The 24,791-nt window shown below is 42.0% G+C and overlaps 1 protein-coding gene across 2 annotated transcripts in view; it reads left to right on the top strand.

The window, feature by feature from the left end:
• The first annotated feature begins 463 nt into the window (after nt 1–463).
• PAPSS1 (3'-phosphoadenosine 5'-phosphosulfate synthase 1) overlaps nt 464–24,791 on the top strand; it is a 108,713-nt gene continuing 84,385 nt past the window's right edge. Inside the window, exons 1-4 of one of the 2 annotated variants that reach the window (XM_070433415.1) lie at nt 464–579; nt 9,814–9,928; nt 17,062–17,297; nt 20,774–20,912. In XM_070433415.1, the coding sequence (XP_070289516.1) occupies nt 520–579; nt 9,814–9,928; nt 17,062–17,297; nt 20,774–20,912 (550 nt within the window). In that variant the 5' untranslated portion in view covers nt 464–519. Of the gene's footprint in view, nt 580–814; nt 943–9,813; nt 9,929–17,061; nt 17,298–20,773; nt 20,913–24,791 lie in introns of those variants that run through there. The other variant, XM_070433424.1, reaches the window with a different exon arrangement.

Here is a 24,791-nt window from a genome sequence, read left to right as displayed (position 1 = left end):
ACACGAGGCTGGTAGCCTGGTTTTGGAGGAAAAGCCAGAAGGGCAGAATTTCACATCCATGTCTTCTCCCAAGAGCATTGGCGCGGAGAGTCAGCAGCCATTCCCCAGGAGGCCGGCTCCCTGCACCCCGGCAGGCCCCCGCGCAGGCGCAGCGCAAGGCTGACCCAGAGGCCTGGGCGTCCCAGGGTGATTTTCCCAGGCCCCGTCCCTTCCTGAGAATGAAGAGGGAGGAGCCTCGCGGGCGCTCGAAGCCCCGCCCCCAACCTTCCCTTGGTCCCGCCTTCCGCTTCGCCCCGCCCCACATACCTCCGCCCTGGACGTGGGCGAGCGGCAGCTGACACGCTAGCGGGCGGCCGGAGTCGCGAGCACGAGCGGACGTCTGCGCGCGCGCGCGCGCGCGCCGGCGCCAGGTGACCCCGCCTCCCGCCCCGCCCCGCCCCGCCCCGCCCCGCCAGCCCTCCCTGCTCCTGTCGGCCTCCGGGAGCTGAGAATCCCGGCACCCGCGCGCGCTCTGCGGCCATGGAGGGACCCGGGAGCCTGTACAAGAAAGTCAAGCTGAGCAACAACGTGCAGAACTGGGTGAGTGGGGACCGAGGAGGCTGGGAGCCTCCGGCTGCCGCTGGTTCCGGAGCCCCTGCCTGCCTTCCGCCTCCTTTGCATCCTCGCCGGAGCGCCGGGGATGGGTACCAGAGGCCGCGGCGCCGTCCAACCGGGGTGTGGGTGGTGCGGGTCGGGGGCTGGCCGTGCTGCGGTCCGACCCGCCCTCCGTGGGAAGAACATCCCCTTCCCGGGTTCCTCGGCTCAGATGAGACCTGGAATTAAAGTCTTTGCGGAGAGAGCCGGCGGCTGCTGAAACCTGCACCTTTGAAAGGGGAGCTGGTTGCATCCCCTGGAGTGGCGTGAAGGTCTGCAGAGGGCGGAGGCGGAGGCGGGCGTCTTTGGGTGAGCTGCTGGTTTTTCTTGGCTCCGCCAGCGCAGTTACCCAGGGTTGTGTCCATTTCCAAGTCTTTCCATTTCTGCGCTTCGGTGTGAAGAGAGGGTGCCCAACAATGTATCCATTCATGAGTTGAGAATTCACTGAACTGAGGTTCTTTGTGGCTCGGTGTAAAGTGGGAATGTCTAACATTACATGGAGTTCCAAGACTCGATTCCTGGAGACTGTAAGGTGTGGGAAGACTCATGGTTTATAACGTTTAGCAACGACAGCCAGTTGGCTTTGATGGTCGGATGGTGTGTCCTCATTTAGGTTGCTTCCTTCCTTATTCTTTGGTAAGAAACAGCCTTAATCCAAACCCATTAGTGCCCTTCTGGCTGGGGTGGGGAGGTGGTGTCCATTTGGCTCTTTGAAAAGGCGCTGGTTTTAGGTTTAGGTGGACATTTTTATTTCACAGTGCAACAGAATCATGAGGTTTAAATGCAGCCTTTGCAAATCATTTCAGGCAAATGTTCATTTGCAGTCAGTCGTTTTCCATATCTGTTGTTGCCAGGGATGCTCACCTGATTGCTTTCTCCTTTTAGTTATTATCTTTTCCTTAGGTTTTAAGGGAAGGCGGGTTCAGGCATTGGAAAGAGCACTTACTGGACGACTGGCCTGGTCTCTGGTGCCAGCTTTGCCATTTACTAGTGTGATCTTGAGGAAAATAACTTTACTTCTTTAAACCTCAATTGACTAAAGAAGGGTATGATCGTGTGTTCTTCACAGGGTTATTTTGAAGGGTAAAGAAGATAATTTGAAAGTGCAACAAAGTGTCATAAAATTGTTGACTCTGCTCCTGTTACCCTGAGTAGTTCCTGGTTAGGGGAATAGGGGACTCAGTTAAAGTATTTAAAGGTAATTTCAGTTACACCATCTGTTGCTCATTTATTTACTATTCCATTTGCCAAACAAGTGCATATTTTTCGTAGAGACCTGTGCCAGACGTAGAAAAGATGAAAAATGAGGGACTCAGTGTTTGCATTCTGGTTGCTCATGGCCTGATTGGGGTTGTAAATGACCTTACCAGGTGATGAGTTTGTCATTTTGACCACAGTCGTGGTGTAAGACAAATCTTTTTTTTCCAATTTGGAGGAGAGATTAATTTAGCCTGGGTGTTTTGGGGAGGGTTTACAAAAGAGAAATGTATTCAAATTTCTGAGGCAGAGAGGAACTGTGTGAATAAGGGCTGGGAATAAGAATTATTTTTTTATTCCAAGACCAACTAAGAGTTTAACTACTCTGGACAGTTTTTGTTGAGGAGTGGAGATAAAATTCGATAAGCTGGGACTAGGTTATGCAGTTGTTTTTGTTAATCCTCACCCGAAGATATTTTTCCATTGATTTTTTAGGGAGAGTGGAAGAGAGAGGGAAAGACTGAGAGAAACATTGATGTGGGAGAAACATATCGATTGGTTGCCTCCTGCATACATCCCAACCAGGGCCCAGGTGAGGGAGGAGCCTGCAACCAAGGTACGTGCCCTTGACCAGAATCGAACCTGGGACCCTTTGGTCCGAAGGCTGACGCTCTATCCACTGATCCAAACTGGCTAGGACTAGGTTATGCAGTTGTTAATGTTTGCTTCTAGTGTTAAGACTTGATTCTGTGGGAGATTTTTTGAAAATATATTTTTATTTTATTATTACATTTTTTCAAAAACGTATTTTTATTGTTTTCAGAGAGGAAGGGAGGGACAGAGAAAGAGATAGGAACATTAGTGATGAGAAAGAATTATCGATTGGCTGCCTCCTGCATGCCCTACACTATGGATCCCAGGCATGTGCCCTGACCAGAAATGGAAACGTGACCTCCTGGTTCATAGGTTGATGCTTAACTGCTGAGCCACACTGGCCTGGCATTCTGTGGGAGATTTTTGATGAGGCTAGAATTTTTAATTTTCAGGGCCTTGTAAGTCTTTTTTGCCCCAGTAGGGAACACCCACCGTGTTTCCAGGATTGAGAGTGACACAAATTTGAAGAACCCATACACCTTTAATGTTCCTATTACGTGATAAAACTGGTGTTCCAGGAAGACCGTGTGCTGGAGAAATTAGACATTGTTCCAGATGTGGAAGCCCTGGAGAACAGATAGGGTTATAATGAGGTTTAAATGAATTACAGTCATACCTCATTTTATTGCACTTCACAGATACTGTGTTTTCATCAACATTGAGGTAAGACCTTTCTTCAGCAAAAAGATTATTACTCAGTGAAGACTCAGTTGATGGTTACCATTTTTAGCAATAATGTATTTCTAAATTATTTATGCAGTGTTTTTCTTAGACATAATGCTATTGCACACTAAATAGTCTGCATTGTAGTGTAAAGATAATTTTTATGTGCACTGTGAAACCAAGCATTTCTGTTACTGGTTTTATTGTGGTAGCCTGGAACCAAACCCGAGATATCTCTGAGGTATGCATGGAACATGCCTTGGGACATGCCTGGGACATGCTTTGTTCCACATGTTGGGGATGTAGTGGTAAAACAACAGAAAGGGGTTCTGCTCTCACGGGTATTACATTCTACTTGAGAGACTGTTAATTAAAAAGCAACAAATAAATGAATGAGATAATTTTCCCTTTACTAGTTCTACCTTTTCTGAACATTTTGCCCCTTATACTGTTAGATGCCTTTCATCGAAGGCCAGCTGCCCATTCTGGATTTTGGGGGAGGCTGAGGTAGTACAAAAATGAAATGAGTGCAGGAATGGAACACACAGCATATTAAAGACCAACCGAGAGGCCTGTATAGTCATTCTTTGGAGCATGGGCCTGGCTGTTGTCAGGGGCAGGTACTGATCTTCTCATCCTAGAAGCCAGGGAGATATTGCAGGAATAATTGCCCAAAGAGGAAAAGCTGGACTTTTTACCAAGAATGTATACTTTTTTTCCCTGACGATATTTTTTTCTATTGATTTTTAGAGAGAGTAGAAGGGAAAGAGAAAGACAGAAAGACCGACGTGAGAGAGACACATTGATTGGTTACCTCCTGCATGCCCCCAACCACGCCCGGGAGCCTCTAACCAAGATATGTGCCCTTGACTAGAATCAAACCTGGCCTTCAGTCCGTAGGCTGACGCTCTATCCATGGAGCCCAACTGCCTAGGGCAGTGGTCGGCAAACTCATTAGTCAATAGAGCCAAATATCAACAGTACAATGATTGAAATTTCTTTTGAGAGCCAAATTTTTTAAACTTAAACTATATAGGTAGGTACATTGTTATTAACTTAATTAGGGTACTCCTAAACTGGCCTTTGCTAAAAAGTCCTCAATCTGATTGAGGTACATTCACTGAGGTCGACCCTTTCCAACTCCCCCATCCACACTCGTCAAGTATACTTGTCTTGTCTATCTCCTTTCGTACATCCTCTCTCTATATGTCCAAACCATCTCAACATACCTTTCTCAATCCTCGACACTACATCTTCTTTCACTCCACAACGTTCCCTAAAATTAACTTAATAAACTTTACTTAAAGTTTTAAGTCAACTTTGCACTGTACGTGCGCGCCTGCACGTGGTATTTTGTGGAAGAGCCACACTCAAGGGGCCAAAGACCCCCATGTGGCTTGCGAGCCGCGGTTTGCTGACCACTGGCCTAGGCCACCAAGAATGTATTCTGTAATGTTGACTAACAACAACAGAAGAAGAATGATAGCAAGGTCTAGCTCTGTATTGTCCAGTCTGGTAGCCACCTGTCACCTGTGGCAACTTAAAATTTAGCCAAAGTTAAATAAAATAAAAAATTCTGTTTCTTAGTTTCTCTAGCCACATTTCAAGTGCTGCGTTGCCTCATGTAGCTTCTGGCCACTGTATTGGACATGCAGTATAGACCATTTTCATCATCTCAGAACAACAGGGCAGGTCTAGATAGTCACTTTGGGCTGGGTGCCAACATTTTTTCTACTTATCTATGTATATTTGTATTCTGGTTTTATCTTTACTTTCTTACCAGGACAAGGACATTTCAAGAGATAGTGGCTACTATCAGGATTGTAGGCAATTCTGAGCTCTGGCTCCTTGCAGGGCACCCAGCATTGTTAGCCTCCCCTTAGCACAGTTGCTTCTCTAAATTTGAAACGTGAAATAAACTTCCCCAGCCTGGCTTTGTTACATAGAATTTTGAGGATTAGGTCTTTACCAGTGGTTCTCAACCAGATAAAATTTTGCCACCCCCGGGGACATTTTGCAATATCTGGAGACATATTTGGTTGTTACAATTTGTGTGTGTGTGTGTGTGTGTGTGTGTCCCTGTGCATACGCTCATGCCTCTGGCGAGTAGAGGCTAGAGGTGCTGCTAAACATTCTACATGCACATGATAGCTTCAACAGTAGATTATCTGGGCCAGAAAGTCATTATTTATGAAGCTGAGAAAGTTTGCTCTACTCTCGGCTTTGACTTAACAAAAGGGGAAAATGTTATGTAAGACTTATATACGAAAGTAGTAATTTAAAATAAAATCCAATTGATACTAGAATTCCCTTTTCCAACCACTTGGAAGTTACCATCTCTTGCTCTGAGATGGATCAATTACCCATAGCATACCAACAATAAAACTCCAACCCTGAATTGTTTTAAAAACACATTACAGTGGGTCCTTGACTTATGAGTGTCCTGACTAACGAGTTTTTTGAGATACCAGCTGTCTCTCTGCCGATTTTTTGCATTGACAGAGTAATTTGAGTTAATGAGCTCCTTAACGAGCTCCTTAACGAGCTTGGTCTTCAAGGAAAGTCAAGGCCCCACTGTACTAAGTAATTAGTTCACGTGAAGAGTATAATGCTTCTTTTTGTTACTTACCTAAGAGGCAATCATTTTAGTGAAATATCACTTCCTAAGGACACAGTTCTTTACCAAATAAGTGGGTAAAACTAAGTGAGTGAAACTAGTGAAGATATTATACATTATTTTATAGAAGTTCATTTCTAACTTCAGAAGAATGCAGCCATTAGGTTGCTTTCTCTTATTCTCTCTACTTTGTTTGATGTTTGCATCCCTTCCCTTTGTCTTTATCTCTCTTTTGTGTTAAGTGTACAATTCAGTGTGTCTTTGTATAGTCACAGAGTTGTGCAACCATCACCAATATGTAATTTGAGAATATTTTCATCACCCCTAATGGAACCCTATACCCATTAGTAATCGTTCCCTACCTTCCTGCTCCCCCCACTTCCAGCTCCTGACATCCAATAATACACTTTGTGTCTTCGGATTTCCTTGTTCTAGACTCCTATAAATGGAATAATACAGAATGTAGCCTTCTGTGTGTGTTTTCTTTCACTTAACATTCTGTTTTCAAGGTTAATAAACGTTGCAGCATGTATCAGTAGTTCAACCTTTTATATAGTTGAATATTCCATTGTGTGGATATACCACCCTTTGTTCATATGAGTATTTCTACCTTTGGCTATCCTATATAATAATCTATATATATAAAGAGCCATCTATATTTATAAAGAGCCAGGGGCCATCACAACTGAACAGACGACCGAATGGACGACTGAACAGGCTGAGTCGGGCAACAAGGCCAGCAGGAGGGGCAGCGAGGGACGACCAAACAACTGAACACCAGGCTGTGTGGGGTGACCAGGCTGGCGGGGGGGCAGTGAGGGACAACCAAACGACTGAACAGCAGGCTGTGTGGGGTGACCAGGCCGGCAGGGGGCGCAATTGGAGGCAACCAGGCTGGCGGGGGGTGGGGGGCAGTTAGGGGCGATCAGGCGGCATGCAGAGGCAGTGAGGGGTGATCAGGCCTGCAGGGGGGATCAGTTAGGGGTGACCAGGAAGGCAGGCAGGTGAGCGGTTAGGAGCCAGTGGTACAGGATTGTGAGAGGGATGTCTGACTGCCAGTTTAGGCCCGATCCCTGGGATTGGGTCTAAATCGGCAGTTGGACATCCCCCGAGGGGTCCTGAATTGGAGAGGGTGCAGGCTGGGCTGAGGGGACCCCCACCCCATGCACGAATTTTGTGCATCGGGCCTCTAGTTACAAATAATGCTGCTGTGAGCAATTGTGTAGAAGTTTTTCTGTGCACTCATGGTTGTAATAGTTAATTTCAACCTTTCCGGTAGAAGTTAGTGAGCTTCTGGCTGCCAGCCTCTGAACTCCCTTCATATATGTGGGGACTGTCCTGCTGTCATCATGGTTGAGGCAACAGTCTGTGACCATGTAATGATTTCTTTATCTGTTTGTAGTCAGTGTCCTTCCCTGAAATGTATGTTCTCTTTTGTCCCCAGTATCTGGAAGGGATCAATCAACAATACTGAATGAAGGCACAGGTAGTTCCAGACTCATTTCTGACTTTTAGGAATCTTTTAGGGCTGGGCTCCCCACCTGGAGGTTGTTCAGGGCCCTTCCTTCGAAAGTATCGATATAAAAAAATCTATTAAGTAAATATTTAAATATTTTTAGTTTTTAAAACAAAATAGTTGTGGAGACAACATATATACGCAGAGCATGCCTGACAGTTGATGGCAATCAGATAAGCATGCTGGTCATTTGGTTCCCATTCAGGAGGTTTGGGGTAGGGCCTGAGAGCCGCTTCCTGCCATGCAGTCCGTGTTGCTACTTGTGCATGTAGTTGCAAGGCTTATGTGTAGCCTTCTCAAGTTTTCTCAATCTTCAGGAATGTATGATCTTCACTTGTGCTGTTTGGCCTGGTATCGTCCAAAAACTAACTTCAGTTATCAGTAACTGAACTAAAGGTTTCAGTCATCAATAACTCTGTGAACTGAGTGTTTCTTCTTATTGTCTATTACTGTCTCTTCAGTGTTATCCAAATTATGTCTTGGCACTTAAAAGGAATGTGCCTGTTACAGGGATTCTCTTTGGAGAGAGACATTGTTGAGCAGTTAGTTTAAGGTAGATTGTGGGATGGGTGAGAGAAGTGCAAGTCCTGAATTATTCTTGATATTTGGTATATGCTCTGTGCCTTTACAAATTTCACTTAAAAATGCGGGGTTCTTTATTAAATCCTAGTAAAGTCACAAAGCATGAAATTCTCGAAATGCCATCGTAGGAAAACTAAATTTGCCCCATAGGGAGTGGCTAAAATAACAAAACAGCTCACGTGGAAATTAAGGTGGGTCAGAAAGAAGCACAGGGCCCCTTGTGTGTGTGATGAGGACAGCAGTTTGTAGAATGTGTAGCAAAGGTGCAGTGGGACATCAGAGGCCATGTGACTCTGTCTAGCCCAGCAACAGGACTGATAGTCATTTAGTGGTGGATTCTTTTGAAATGAATTGCCCAGTTCTGCTAGATTTAAGATTTCTGAAGGGTTTAGTCATCATTTCATTTGCATGTTATGCAGAGAATACAAATCATGCTGTAAAATAAATGCCTTGTATCTAACTTTTACTGAACACTGGCTAGGCACCAGAAGAGAGGATGGGCATTGTGGAAAAAAAACAAAGGACTGTATGTCACTCAGAGTGCCTGATCTATCTCCCCAAGCAAGTAAAAAAATATATGCACAAAAAGACACCTAAAAATATTAAAGGGTCTATAAATAACAAACAAATGATACGGGTAGTAAATGTTACAGGGTCTGTAACACGTAATGAAGCCATTGAAGACAAAGACTAGGAATGTAGAGTCAGAAGGAAATACTGACTTAACTCACTCTTGGTCCTTAGTCACTCATGTTATATTTTTCTGTTAGAATTATAGGAAGGATTTATCTGGAATGGGTGGAGAAGGAAAAGACAGGGGGAGGGCAGCGAGAAGAAGATTGCATATGGAAGTGGCCTTTAGGTGCTTTATGAAGTTCAGGCATATTCCCAGCACCTTGCAGTTTCAGTAGTTTTAAAAAGTGCTTTTTGATTTATTCTAAAGAACTGGGAGGGAGGAGAATGTGGCACATCCTTTTTTTTTAAAGTTTATTTTTTTATTGAAAAGTATCAAACATACATAAACAATAAGCCTCCTCGTACCCAGACTGCCATATTTGCTGCCTGAATTTTTTTTTTTTTAAATGTAGGAGCATTCTTTTCTAGTGACTAAAGCAAAAGATCTCTGCTTATCTATATTTTCTCTCAGCCATATCTTCAGTATATTGTTGCTTGTCAGATAATTTTTGTACATTCTACTCAATTTACTAAGGAAAGCAGACGACAAGTTATAGGGCTAAAATGAATTAACATTCATCCAGATACATGTTTCTTTTTGCCCCAAAGCAAAGTAACTTGGAAAAATATCCCCAAACAAAATGACCCAGTCAAACCTGTTGTGCAAGTATAGGACACTAACTTGTAGGCAACCTCCTTGTTGCTTCCCCCATTTCCTGTCTGCGCCTCCTCAGCAGCCTGCCAGGGAGCTAAAACAGGAGGAGGTGCCTCTGCTTCCAGGAGATGCAGCTGTCCGTGTTTGAAACCCTGTATTTTGCTTAAGATATTGGAAGTGCAGAGCTGGAAAGTTGTGTTTGCTTCATCAACCTATTGGAAAGAAATGGGTCGGGAGACTCATTTTTATAAGTGGTTATTGAACATATAAATATATATTGGAAATACATCTATTAATGAGGTGATCAGTGGGGATGGGTGGGGGTGGTTTTTGTGGTGTGCCTATTAAAAGAATTGTCCAACTGTGTGTGTGGGCAGTGAGTGATATAGCAAGACTCAGATGGGCAGAGGTGCCTTCTCCTGTGTACTGCAGGGTACGGGGAGGGGGGAAGCTGTGGAAAGAGAACTTGAACCTTAGGCATCTCTCAGGCAGATTTTAGAAAAGACTCTCTCTGGAAGTTGAAGAGCTGGATGGAAAGATGCTCCTTTATGGAGTCCATATGTTTATCTTTTAAAAGATTCAAGTGAACAAGAATTCTTTCTTTTTTTTCCCTTTTTCCAGGGGATGCAGAGAGCAACTAATGTCACCTACCAAGCTCATCATGTCAGCAGGAACAAGAGGGGACAGGTGGTGGGGACCAGAGGTGGCTTTCGTGGTTGCACAGTTTGGCTCACAGGTATAGTCCAATAAACCAGCTTATTTCAAAAGCAGTGTTATCAACAACCTTGAGCTAGGAGTAAGCATATTTAAATTTTGAGGTCAGTTCTTGTATCTGGAGTGTGATAACATGTAACAGACAAAGTTGCTTAATAACCTATTTCCTTTGGGTAATTTTTTTCCCCCCTAAAGAATTGTTAAAATAAATAGATGCATCTTAAAACTACCTTGTAATTGATAACTACATTACATTCTATACACTTGCATGAAAAATAAGATCTAGATTCTGCCTTCAAGAAGCTAATAATCCCCCCTTTTATAGACACCCACACGCCTGGATGTTATGAGGTTGTATGTAGCATGATGAACACTTTGTAATATTGATCGATTAAATGTAAGACAATTCATCAAAAAAAAAAAAGCTAATAATGTAAACTATATGAAGAGAAAGAATGAGTGATAGAGATAATTTATTCCTGTCATTCAGCTTTTATCTCTGATAGGTTCTTGTGTTGGTTTTCCCAGAGTCTTTGGGCTTAGCCATAGCAGGCTGGGGAGAAGGCAAATTCATACAGATTTTGGAGATAGATTTAAAAATGATGGATACTTTCTCTTCTAGGAATTGTGTATTTAATAAATGTGTATTCAAAATTTATATACATCTCACCAAATTGCCTACTTAGATTTTATACCTATTTACTCTCCCACTAACGGTGTGGGAAGAGAGTCCATTTACCAGTGTCTTTGTCAACATTAGATACTACCAACCCTAAACATTTTTGCTAATGGTTAAAAACAATGTTTCCATTTTGGTTTCAGTATTAGACAGTTCTGTTTGTTTTTGTCTGAAAGAATTCAACACTCTCACATCTTCCCATCTCCTCATTTTTAAGACTGGATTGTTGTTAAATTGATACTTTTTCATAGCCCATGTTTGGAACACTTAACATTCTGTTCTCAAATCTTAAATTTCTGTAATTGTTTGTATTTGAATTCTATAAGTAAACTAATTCAGTACTTATCTCACCATCAGTTCTTTTATCATGGCATGCTCACTCATGAACACTTTCTTTGAGTCAGGTTTCAATTTTCTGTATTTTATTGTTAAACTAGAGGCCTGGTGCACGAAATTTGTGCATGGAGGGCAGGGTCCCCTCAGTCCAGCCTGCACCCTCTCCAATCCGGGACCCTTTGGGGCTTGTCTGACAGTCGGACATCCCTCTCACAACCCTGGACTGCTGGCTCCTAACTGCTCACTTGCCTGCCGGCCTGATCACCCTCACTGCCCCCTGCCGGCCTGGTCACCCCTCACTGCCCCCCCTCCAGCCTAGTTGCCCCTTACTGCTCCCCCATTCTGGCCTGGTCATCTCCAACTGCCACCCCTGCCGGCCTGGTCCCCCCTAACTGCACCCTGCTGCCAGCCTAGTCACCCCTCACTGTCCCCCACTGCTGGCCTGGTTGCCCCTAACTGCCCCCCTTGCCGACCTGGTCGCCCCAACTGCCCCCCCTGCCTGCCTGGTTGCCCCTCACTGCCCCCCCCTGCCAGCCTGGTTGCCCCTCACTGTCCCCCCTGCTGGCCTGGTTGCCCCTAACTGACCCCCCCTGCTGGCCTGGTTGTCCTTCACTGACCCCCCTGCCGGCCTGGTCACCCCTAACTGGCCCCCCCCACTGGCCTGGTCGCCCCCAACTGCCCCCCCACCCCTGCTGGCCTGGTCACCCCTAACTGCCCCCCTTGCTGGCCTGGTTGCCCCACACAGCTTGCTGTTCAGTTGTTTGGTTGTCCCTCACTAACCCCACTGCCGGCCTTGTCGCCCATGTAGCCTGCTGTTCGGTCATCAGTCCAGTTGTTTTGGTCATGACGGCCCCTGGCTTTTTATATATTAGGATAATTTTGGTAAAATGCTTTTCTGCTAGATTCTGGATTCCCTGAATTTTAATTTTTGAGGATGTCTGTCTATTATAACAGCTTGTCTTACAAAATATTTATTTGTGTGTTTTTTTTTTTTTTATTAATTCTCACCTGAGGATATTTTTCCATTGATCTTTTAGAGAGTGGAAGAGAGAGGGAAAGACAGAGAGAATCATTGATGTGAGAGAAACACATCGATTGGTTTGCCTCCTGCACATGCGCTGACCAGAGCCCAGGCCGGGGAGGAGCCTGCAACCAAGGTACAGGCTCTTGACCAGAATCAAACCTGGGGCCCTTTGGTCTATCCACTGAGCCAAATCAGCTGAGGCGTAAAATATATATTTGGTTCATACTCTCTTTGTCCAGAATTCTTAAAGCATTACTCCATTGTCTTCTGGTATTAAAAGTTGTGTGAGACAAATATGATCCCCTCCTCCCCACCCCCCTTATTTTTATGAGCTTTCCTTTTTCATCTGGATGCTTGAAGAATTATGTTTCCTGTATTTTCTTTTAGAAGTTTTCCCTTTCTCACTTAGGCCCTTTATCCATCTGCAGTTGATTTTTGTGTGTGGTGTGAGGGAGGGATCCATTTTTTTCCATATGGATTATCAGTTGTCCCAAGAGCATATGCATATATTGATGAGGGTATCTGATCTGCAGTGCCAGCCATCATTAGTTTCCACTTACGTGTGGACTTGTTTTTGGGCTCTCTGATCTGTTCCATACTTGTTGATTCTCCTATTATTACCACATTGTCTTAATTATTATATTTTTACAAATCTTGAAATCTAGTGGGATAAGTCCTTTTATCTTATTCTTTTTAAAAAATTTATTCATTGATTTTTTAGAGAGAGGGAGGAAAGGGAAAAAGAGTGAGAACAAGAGGGAGAGAGGGAGGAGTGTGAGGGGGGGAGAGAGAGAGAGAGAGAGAGAGAGAGAAAGAGAAAGATCAATTTGTTGTTGCACTTATTTATGCATTCATTGGTTGCTTCTTGTAGGTACCCTGACTGGGATTGAACCTGCAATCTTGAGGTATCGGGATGATGCTCTGATCAACTGAGCTACCGGGCCAGGGCTTACCTTATTCATTAGGAATAAGAAGACTTTTTTTTTTTTTTTTTTTGTCTCTGCATTATTATGTAAAATTTTTAATCAGTTTACCCAATTTCCCCTAAACCCTGTTGGGATTTAGTTTGGGATTACATTATATGTAAAGCTCAATTTGGCAGAAAATTGATCTTTAGAATATTGGATATTTGGTACTCCTTTTTTAAAAAATATATTTTTATTGATTTTAGAGAAGAAGGGAGAGGGAGAGAGAGATAGAAACATCGGTGAGAGAGAAACATCATTGATTGGCTGCCTCCTGCATGAGCCCTTAGGGGGTTGGAGCCACAACCTCAGCATGTACCCTGACCAGGAATCGAACCTTAATCTTCTGATTCTTGAGTCGACACTCTCCCACTGAGCCACATTAGCAGGACTATCAGAGTTTTTGGTACTTGCTTTATGGTCCTATATGTATTAAGTTTTTATAAATGTATATTTGAAAAGAACATACAGTTTTCTCATGTGTGAATATGTTCATTAGATCAGGCTTGGTGGTTATGCTGTTAAATCTTCTATAGCCTTCATTGATTTTCTTTTTTTTTTTTTATGTTGGAAATGGAGGCCCAGATTTCTTTCTTTTCTTGCAATTCGGTAGTTTAACTGGGATCTGTCAAGGTATTAGGTGGTTTGTTTGCCATTCTCCTGGAGCATGGTTTGCTTTTCCTCAGATTTATTTCAGATAAATTTTCTTCTTTTGTATTTTTACATTGGTTTGAGTTAATAGTATCCCAGGACTGCTGAAGCAAATCACTACAAAGTGGGTGGCTTCTAACAACAGAAATTTATCTGCTTGTAGTTCTGGAGGTAGAGTCTGAGGTCAAGGTGTTGACAGGGTTGGTTCCTTCTGTATGCTCTGTTCCATGCTTCTCTCCTTGCTTATGGAGGTTGCTGGCAACCCTTGGAGTTCCTTGGCTAGTAGATATATTATTTTATTTACTAGTATTTACTTTTACAAGCAAAAATTTATTTAGAAAGTTACAGAGGTAGAAGAAGTGAGCCATGGAAGAGGTGAGCCAGCTGGGCTGCGTGGGCTTGGGAAACAAGTTACAGAGGCAAAAGAAGGGCCGGCCCTTGGAGCTTAAAGAAAGAAAGCAAAGAAAACTCTCTGGGGGAATGAGGGGGGGGGGGGGGGGAAGGGGGTAGGGTAGGGGGGGAGAGAGAGAGAGAGAGAGAGATTTCCTGTCTTCACAACGCCTTCTTTCCTCTATGTCTTCATGTACCTGTCATATAAGGGCACCAAATACTAGATTTAGGGTCCACCCTAATCCTGTACAGCTTCATTTTAATTTAACTAATTGCATCCACAAATACCCTATTTCCAATTAGGGTCACATTCTGAGGTTCCATGTAGACATGAATTTTGGGAGGACACTATTCAACCCAGTACAGTTGGTTTCTCTTCTTCAGGTATACCATACCTTAGAGTTGGGTTGTCTATCTTGTTTTATTGTTCTTCTGTAACTGCTTTAATATCTTCACATCATTTTTTTCCATGTTCACTGTAATCATCTCAATGAAACCTTCTGTGTCAGTAATTCAATATTCAGCAGTGTCAATTCTTATTTTGTTTCAAATTAAATATATACATAAAAATATATAAGTACATGTGTGGATAGACTTTTATTATAATTTAGGTTGTCTTTATGGTATAACAAGTTTAGATTTTCAGGTTTCAGTTTTTTTGTTTTTGAAACTTATTGCTCAACTGGTAGTAAAAAACAACAAAAACTGTGAATAACCCGTTCATCACTTGTTTCAGTATTATTGCTGTCTAACAATACATTCAAAACCCAGTGGTGTAAAACACAATTTTCATTTGCTCACCATTTTGTGGGTAAGGAATTCAGAAGGGCTCAGCAGAGCAGGTAGGTCTTGCTTGGTTGAGGTCAGGCTGGTGTGGGCTGCAGTCGTCTTAGGGCTCAACCAGTTGTGTGTGATGATTCAGCTGACCATGCTTGTCAGCTGGGATTTTAGCTGGCAGAGGCAATCGCCCGGAACACCTGCTTGTGATCTCAGGGTACTGAATAGCTGGCTTTTCTCAAATTAAGTGTCCAAAGAGAAGCTGCATAGCCTTTTCTAGTCCAGCCTTGGAAGTCACACATTGTCATTTTCAGTACATTCTTTTTGTAAATTCTGGGATGTAAAGCTCTTCTTAATTTTAGTTGACATACAATATTATATTAATTTCAGGAATATAACATAGATTTGACATTTATATACCTTATGAAGTGATCACCACGAGAAGTCTAGTAACTGTCTGTGATGACTGTATAAAGTTATTATAATATTATTTATTGTATTTTCTGTGTTGTACTTTGTATCTCCTTGACTTATTTGTGTCATAATTATAGGTTTGTACCTCCTAATCCCTTTCACCTTTCTCCACCACCCAATCCTCTGGCAACTATCAGTTAGTTCTCGGTACCTATGAGTCTGTTTTGTTTGTTTAGTTTAAAGTTCATTTAGTTTAAATAAACATCCTGACAGGTGTGAGATGATATCTCATTGTTTCACTACATTCTTTTGGCCACAAGTGAGTCCTATGGCCAGCCTAGATTCAAGGGCAGTGATGTGATAGTGACAATGTCACATTGCAGACAACCTTTCAGGATGGGAAATAGCTGTTGTAACCATCTTTGGAAAATATAATCTGCTATACTCATATGAATTTTTCTTTTAATTAATTAGTTATTATTTTTAATCTTTATTGTTGAGATTATTACAGATGTCCTTCTTTTTCCCCCACCCCAGGCCTTCACCACCCTATTATCTGTGTCCATAGGTAATGCATATTTGCATATAAGATCTTTGTTTAACCTCTGCCTACCTCCCCCATGCCCCTTCCCTGAGAATTGTCAGTCTGTTCCATTTCCGTGCCTCTGGTTTTATTTTATTCACCAGTTTATTTTGTTCATTAGATTTCTTATTAGTTTATTTTGATTTTTAGATTCAATTGTTGATAGGTATGTATTTGCTGCCCTTTTGTTCATATTTTTAATCTTTTTTTTTTCTTCTTCTGTGTCACTGACTCCCAATCCACACTAGTTTTTACAGCTCATAATTCTTACTGCCCATAGGGACTTTTCCCAGCTCTGGGACCCTGGGCTGGGGGTCTGGTGTGGGGCTGGGACCCCTTGCTCCTCTGGGCGGCCCCCGGCAGAAACGATCTCCCTCCTGATTAAAAAAGTGGCCCATGTGGGTGTTGGACTGGCCCATTCCGCCCCTCCACACCTCCTACCAGTCTCAGTGTGCTTTCTTCTTTACTTCTCTAGTTGTAGGACTTCCATTCAGCCAGCTTTGTGGTAGTTCTGCATGATGGTTGTTCTGTATTTTAGTTGTAATTTTGATGTGGCTCTTCATATAAGTTTTTAATGTATAAAGCAATTAGCATTGTATTAATCCTCTCAACGTATCTTTTTTTCAGTTAGTTTTCCATACTACCATGACTTCTTTCCAGAGTATCAGTACATTACTCTTCAATATTCTGTCTCTTGCCTCATAGTTACCTTAGTTATGAATTCTACAATTACACATTCACCAAGGTGGCAAGTATGCGTGCATAAATGTGCTCTTGCATCCGTTCCTTCTTGTTGGTTAGTGAAGCAACATCATTGGTACAGGCAAGTGTGTTGAAATGAGGATATTCTTTCAAGGTTAATTATGTTATAAATTGGATTCCCAGATACTTTTTATCTGTCAGAGGTGATGATCCTGGGATATAGAGGTAACAATAATATTTCACTTACTTTTGTCTTTTTCTTCTCTTGCCAGAAGTAATTTGGGCATACAGAGGTAATTTGGGCAGCTTTAGAATAGTGGTAACAAGAAGTCAAAGGGAATACCTACCCAACCTTTTCTAATATTAAAATTGGTTAAATTCTTTGAAGTTCATCATTGATTTCTAGGATACCTTTGGGCATAGATAGGAGTTATTAAAAACATACATGCTTATTATATTTAACTACAGATATTTTTCTAGCTTAGAGGTAAATCTTACAGAGAAATACTTGTAAGATTGTTACTGAGAGACTGCTGTGAATAATGAATGTAATTAAGCCTGGAATAAAATTCTTTATTACTAACTCATCCTTCTGATTTGATGTATGGCATCTGTATGTACTGTGTAATTTTAGGCTTATCTGGAGCAGGGAAGACCACCGTGAGCATGGCTTTGGAGGAGTACTTAGTTTGCCATGGTATTCCATGCTATACTTTGGATGGTGACAACATTCGTCAAGGCCTCAATAAAAATCTTGGCTTTAGTCCTGAAGACAGAGAAGAGAATGTGCGACGCATTGCAGAAGTCGCTAAGCTGTTTGCAGATGCTGGCTTAGTATGCATCACAAGTTTCATATCGCCTTATACTCAGGTATGTGACTTTGGGCTAATTACATGTATTGGGAACATGGCAAATAGTTTCAGCATTAACATTTGCTTTGAGGCTAAATCCAAATTAAAAAGGATTAACCTACAGCATTTTTGTGCTGTGACTTAATTTTTTATAAAACCTGCTATAAACCCTCTGCCCCCAAAGTGTAACTAAAGTCATTGACCTTAAGCCAAGCTGACCTTTTAATTCAATATTGCCTATAGGAAATACTCAGCGGGTATTAGACACCAGGAGAAATCTTGTTTCTTAACATGTGTCCTATCGTCTTAGCTTCTTTGCTCAAAATTCTCAAGTCCCATCTCTCATCATATTCCTCTTACTTCAGAGACCATAGCAACATTGGTTCACTTTTTTGTGTTTCTCTGAAAAAAATCTTTTTTTTTTTCACTGCAAGTTTTTTTGTTTCTCCCATCTGAAAGGCACGCTTCTCCTTCCTGCTATCCCCCTCTTCTCAACATCACCCAGTCCTGTTCATGCTTTGAGACTCAGTTAGATATCTCCTCCTCCTGAATACCTTCCTTTTCACAGAACCTCAGGCTTTGTTGGGTGCCTCTCTGTGGTGTCCTTGTTATTGTACTTTGACACATTGTTAGTTATAAATACCAGTTCCTTGGTGGTGATTATGTCAGCAGCAGCAGGCGGTAGTGGTAGTAGCAAAAATATTAGTGATAATAGCAGCTAACGTTCATTGAACTGTTATTTTGTACTGGTAACGTGTTTAAGTGCCTTTGTGTGAATTAACTCATTCAGTACTCCTCACCCAGTAAGGAAGGTAGAGGTGAGGAAACAGAGGTGTAAATTACCAAGGCCAACACACTACACGTGGTAGAGCAGGGATTTGCATCCACACAGTGTCCCTGGAACCCATGCTCTTGCCTGCTGTTCTTTGCTGTCTCTTGGGGGCTGGGACTACATCTTATTTATCTTTGTAATCTTGATGCCACGCCCTGCTCCTGGAACACAGTAGATATTTAATGTTTGTTAAATGATAGTATAGCCCCGAAGGAAGCCCAGATATCAAAGAACAGGCAAGTTAGTTTAGTGATTAAGGGCAGGGGCTTTGGAAACAGACACAGTGGGCTGAAATGTCAGCTCTCTCTATTACGGTTATGACCCTGGCCAGTTTACTTAACCTTCCTAAGCTCTGATAATGCTTGCCTCATAGGGTTGCTCTGAAGATTGCATTCAAAGTTCTCAGCACAGTGGCCTGGTGTGTACTAACTATTCAGTTTATGGCATACATAATAGCACAGTTCTAGTACTGTCATAAATTCGGATGGTGACTTAGACCTTCAAAACCAAACAAAACAACATTTGAACTGTAAGATTTATAGATAAGTATCAGGTTGAGTGTTAACCCTGTAGGTTCACTTAATGGAACCATAGCAGGAGTCCTAATATGCTCTGTGAGGAGTAGCTACGTTTCTTCCTGAAATGTTGGAATCTGTGTCAATACATCAGTTTAAGTTAGGTTGATAATGAAGTGTTTAAGCAGACTGAGAGGTGTTTAGAGTTCCTGAATCCTTGGATGTAAACAAGTTTTATAGTTACGAAATAACAGTGATAGTCTTGCACCTTCTGGGGATCTTTGCAACTGCTGGAAAAGGAGAAAGTCAGTACCTGATTTTCAGAGCTGGGTATCTGAGAGTTTATGCTGATCTGCTTTCTGGCTCCCTGGTTTCCATAGCATGGAGCAAAATTTTTGTTGCTCTCATTTCTCAGAGCATTAAGAATGAGGTTTGACTGTGCTTAGGGCATATGAAAATCTGTGATACCATTGGGATAGAATAATGTAATATAGGATATGTGCATTTTTCCATGTCACCACTCAACTTGAGTGTCTTCGTTCTAAAATAAACCAGATTGTTCCTGTTAAAGGAGTTGGTATGCTAGGTAGTCCGGGAGGAACATGCAGATGTGAACAGTCATAACATCTTGAGGCAAGTGAAGGGGTAAATGTATCTGAAAGGTGCTGTGGAAGATTCACAGAGGAGGTGCTGCAAGTGAGTCACCAAGGATGAATCAGAGCATACCAGTTAGACTGGAGGGTGAAGGCTGTTTCAGACAGAGGGGTTACAAAGGCATGGAAATGTGAGGGCGTTTGGTCTTTGGAGGACTCTAGGTAGTTTGGTAAAACTGTGCAGGGTGAATGAGGGGAGATGAAACTAGAGCAATTTGCAGACCCTTCGGGTAGTTAACAGTTCAGGAATACTGAGGAATGTTGTCATTGAGTTTGCACCTTAGTGAGGACACCTTTGAAGCCTGGATGAGAATGGCCTGGAGGTAGAAGACTGGTTAGGAGGCTTTTGGAGTGAATTCCAGCAGCAGCGGCCATAGGAATGGGCATATTGAAGGGCTGGTGACCAGTAGCAGCAGCAGGACTTGGTGCCTGGTTAATTATTGCTTCTTTTTTGAGGGGGAAGGGAGCTAGGGAGTGAAGGATGGTGCTGTCTGAGTAAAGATGGTATTATTAAGTTAGAAAATACAGGGTAGGAAGGGGGGAGGGGTTGAGTATTCACTTCAGGTGGGTTAGATTGGAAGTGTTAATGGAGATGATCACGAGAACATTGGTTTTGGAGCTCAGGAAAGTAGAACTGAGATGCAGATTTAGGAATCATTCCCTTCATTGGTTGAAACCTAGATAAAGTTGAGTATACAGAAGAGTGTATAGAATGAGAGGAGGGCTGCTGATGGAAACTCGGAGCACCTTCTTTGAAAGGACAGCTGGAGCAGTAAGATCACAACTTAGTAATCACTCTGCCAGACACTATGGCTATAAAGCTAGTGAAATGATTTTAATATATCGGAATAAGATCTATGACAGAGGTACATGGTGGGTACATCTGGGAAGCCAGAGAGAGCAAGGTCCCTCAGTCTGGGCATACACAGGAGGCTCCTGGAGGACGCCACCTTGCACATATGCTGTGAGGGAGCAACTTGCTTTAGCCAGAAGAGCGGGTGTATGGGGAGGTGTTCCTGCAGGAAGGTGTTCCTGCCAGGGAGGTGGCAAGAGCATATGCCCAAACATCCAGGTAGAGATAAGGGGTTTGCATCTGGCAAGTGAATAAACTTTCCTCAGACTTCTGAATAGCCCTCGTGTAGGCTGAGGTTGAACATTAAGGAGAGGCCTGATGATACCTGTAGTCAAGCTGGGCTCTGGCTCAGGTTCCTCATAAAATCAAACGAAAGTTTTTATGGGGCATCTGTTACTTTTCCCTCCTGGAATTCCCCCAGTATCTCTGATTTTAAGAATTGTATGCTTTTAAAAATAGTTATGAAGGATGGGTGTGTTAACCTGATTATTTTTTAGATTTTTTTGTTTTGTTTAAATTTTAAAAAATATAAATTAAATTTTATCCAATGTATTTTTTTTATTTTACTCATCCTTGAATTCAAATAGTACCTTTGATTTGTATAAGCACTTTTTATTGTTCTGTACCCATCTTTTTTCTAAGGATCGCAACAATGCGAGGCAGATTCATGAGGGTGCAAGTTTACCTTTCTTTGAAGTATTTGTTGATGCTCCTCTGCATGTTTGTGAACAGAGGGATGTCAAAGGGCTCTATAAAAAAGCTCGGGCTGGAGAAATTAAAGGTAAGTCATGTTTTTTTCCCCCTGTTTCTCTTCACTTAGATATTTTATCTTACCATATCTGAAACTGATATATATGGTAAGATAAAATACCTTTTCTTATCCCATATCTTTTCTAAGTGATTGGGGATATTCGAATGTCTTGGAGCTTCTTGGGAAGAGAAAGTGGGTCTTATTACACGGTTTTAGCTCTCAGGCCTAGCAGAGGTACCTGGCACTGTATTCACCGTGGCTATCACTGATCGGGTTGGAATCCTAACCAGAAGGCAGAATTTTAGAGTGTTGGGACTTTGGGGGCTGGTGGAAACTCCTTGATATAATGAGCTGCCTGGCATTAGATGGGATATCAAAGGCTAGCTGCTGCTATTACAGCTCTTTGTTCCATTGATAATGTAGGACATTTCAGAGCCAGTGGGAAAAATGCCTGAATTTTAAGCATCTTGAGAGCAAGAACAATGTCTTGTTCTTGTTTATAGCCTAGTGCTTGGAATGATCGCTTATTCATTCTGTGTACAATTGTTGAATTGGGTTGAATTAACATATCACTGTTTTCATCAAAATATATACACCTTGCTTTTTAGGTTTTATGGTCTGCTCCAAGAGTTTCAACTGTGATGAGCATTTGGACATAGGAGACATTTAGAACTCGTCTGCTGTGGCCTTTGATGCCAGTTATGTTATTTATCTCCTAGACATCCTTGACATTAGTCCTGTTCTATTATTAACAGAAACAGAGCACATGCAGTGTTAAAAAAAAATCAAAGGTAGATTACTCAGTCAGCCTTATTTAGGAATCAATGATTCATGCAGGTAGCTTTTGTTTACCTTCCTAACTCAGTGAGATCGCCTGGAACTTTCGCAGGAGTTCCGGGAGCTCTGTGAATTATAGATGTTGGCCTTCAGCTTCTGGCCCTGAAAAGGAAAAGGTGGAGTGGGAAGGAAAATGCTTGTTATTCTGGGCTCTTCTGTATTTTGGACATGGGAAGGCTTGAGCGGTTGGCTCAAAATCCACCTGCTGTGGGAAATCTGGGTCCTTGGGCCGGGTTGGTGTCCAGTTGTGCCTCCTGGAGACTCAGTTTCACTTGTTAAGCTGGCTCTTGCTTGACTCAGAAAGCACAGGGTAATGTATGACAACGGGAGGGAAACCAGTTTCACCCCTTTGCTTCTATATCACCCTCTCCCTGTTGATGGGCAGTTTTCACTTCAGTTTGTTGTAATAGAGTTTTGACCAAGAGAAGCAAAATGATGTGTCCAGGATCCTGAAGTCTACATTTTTCACTTATTTTAATTGTAGTTGGTTTTGTTTTGCAAAGATGTATCGTTGAGGGAGGTAGATTTGTCTGCTGGGCTGGAGTAAGCGACTTGTGAGCAGGGACAACACCTTGTGCATTTTCATAATGTTAGAGGTTAGCACAGTGGCCCAAAGCATAATGCCTGGCAAACACATAGTAAGTGCTTTTCAGATGGATGAGAAGGCAGAGTGGAAATCAGATGACAATACCCGTTTATCAACCCTTACTTGCTTTTGGCAAGGAATATATTTGGTGTTCGGGATGCAATGATGAATAAGACTTCATCCAAAGTATCACTTACAGTTTGCATTCTACATCTGGGAGTGTGTTTGTATTATTTTCGTTTTCTATGTGTTACTTGCTTAATTTCCTGTTTCTCAATTCTTTTGTGTACACATTGACAAGATGTTCCTCAGGTTAAAATATGTATGGGTGTGTACATGTGTACACACATTTATTTTAGATTTGCTATGGTGCCAGAGTTCCTGATTGTTCAGTTGTTTTTAAAAATTCCTTGTTAGATGACGCTTAAAAAGTTCCCTGTCAGTGTTGTTTTGGGGCCTTCATGATAGACATTCAAGGACAGATGAGATTGCATACATTTAGCAGAACTCAGGATTTTATAGGTCATTAGGCTTTTATTTAACTGTAAATGTGTCGCTCTGTCAGGCATTCTAATGCCTAGATTATTTTCATGATTACTGCTCATGTACTTATTATCTACTGAAATATAAATGTTTTTCTTACAGCGTTAGTGTATTATCCTTATTTATGGGATAAATTAGCTTGGAAGAGAATTCTTCAACCTGTAAAATGTTAAGCCAAGTTTTCTAACATACTGATTGTCAAGCTTTGCTGCTTGACAATTAGCATTACCTGTAGGAATTTTTAAAACTCCAGTGCCAATGCTGTTCCTAGGCTCATGAAATCAGAATCTCGTGGGAATAGGACCTAATTGAAGTTGAATAAGGTGACGTTTGGCCTTTGTTTCCCCTACTATATTGTAAAGAAGCGTCCTTTTTGTGGCTTATTTAATACCATAGTTTTTGCATTGTTGGGGTGCTTTTTGTTGATGATTTTGTGTAGTTGCATTCTAGAATCAGAGCTTAAGAACAAGTAGTAGTGTTTTAACCAGAATTATACCTCCCCCCCCCCACCCCCAGCTGTTTTATTGCGACTCACTACTAAATACTGCTGGAAATGTTAGTAAAGCAGAAATATATTCCTGGGTTTAGGACTTCATGAGATACTTAGAAATATTAAATAGGAAAAAAGTGAAATAAGAGGACACTGTAGACTTGTAGTGTATATTTTAGAACACTTTTGAGAACTGTACCCTTAATAGTAATGATGTTAAGTTCACATTCATCCTTCTAATCCAAGGATGACCTAAGCATCCCAAGGCAGGCAGGCCTTGAATGACTTACGCGCAGGTGGTGCAGAAGTGTAAGACAGGAAGAGCGTACCTTCAGCTCAGCTAGCCCATTCCAGGAAAGCATCATGTGTTCTTTATTTTCTTGGCAGTCACATGGGAAAGTCTTAAATAGTGGTTAATAACTAAATTTGACTGTGGGATACATTTTGTGATAGAACAGGGTTACCTTCCTGATCTGTGTTTTGTTTAAGCTAAGAGTGGTTCATTTGTCTTGCCTGAACACTTAAGCTGGTGGCAAGGCGGAGCCTGCAGGGCTTCAATGTAGCCTTAGATAATTGCTGTGGACAGACAGATCAGGTGTCCTTTTCTGCCTTGAGAGGAAAAAACTGCGCCAATTTTAGTTTTATGCCCAGGTTTTAGGTGCTGTATTTTGTATTTCTTTGGAGAAATGAGGTGCTCCTATCACTTGGTGTTAATTCCTGTGTCTTCACAGGCAGTTTAGACATTTGAAAAGAAGATGGAAGTATAGTTGATCCTTATTAATTGAAGAGTCCTATTTGCAGGTTGGCTTACTCACTAAAATTTATGTGAAACCCCCACATGTGTGCTTACAACACTTTAGCAGTCATTTGTGGACATGTGCAGAGTGGCAGAAATTTTAGTCATCCGGAGCACACATTCCTAATTGAAGTTGAACAAGGTGACGTTTGGCCTTTGTTTCCCCTACCATATTGTAAAGAAGCGTCCTTTTTGTGGCTTATTTAATACCATAGTTTTTGCATTGTTGGGGTGCTTTTTGTTGATGATTTTGCTGTTTAAAGTGGCCCCAGGCCTAATGCTGAATTGCGGTCTAGTAAGTTCAGGAAGGCTGCCATGTGCCTTACGGAGAAATGTGTGTTAGATACGCTTCATTCCTGAAGCATGAGTTAGAATGCTCTTGGTCATGAGTTCAGTGTTAATGAATGAACAATATAAAGTAAGGTGCTTTAGACAGAAACACACATAAAACAAAGTTAAATATTAATCAGTTAACAAAAGCTTTGTTGCCAGAAGCTCATAGGAGTCTAACCCCAAATTTCCCCTACGAACAATGCTTCAGTTACTCACTAATGTAGTGTTTACAGCAACTTCACTGGACACAACTACTGTGATGATGACAATAGACTGTATGTGGCTAAAGAAGAAACAAACGTTTAATTAGAAATCTTCTCCCAA

Source organism: Myotis yumanensis, unplaced genomic scaffold, assembly GCF_028538775.1.
Source record: "Myotis yumanensis isolate MYYU_CA2020_CCGP unplaced genomic scaffold, mMyoYum1.0.hap1 SCAF_1, whole genome shotgun sequence".
NCBI lineage: Eukaryota > Metazoa > Chordata > Mammalia > Chiroptera > Vespertilionidae > Myotis > Myotis yumanensis.
The sequence above is the reverse complement of the archived record's forward strand: the minus strand, read 5'-3'. Positions and strand labels throughout refer to the sequence as shown.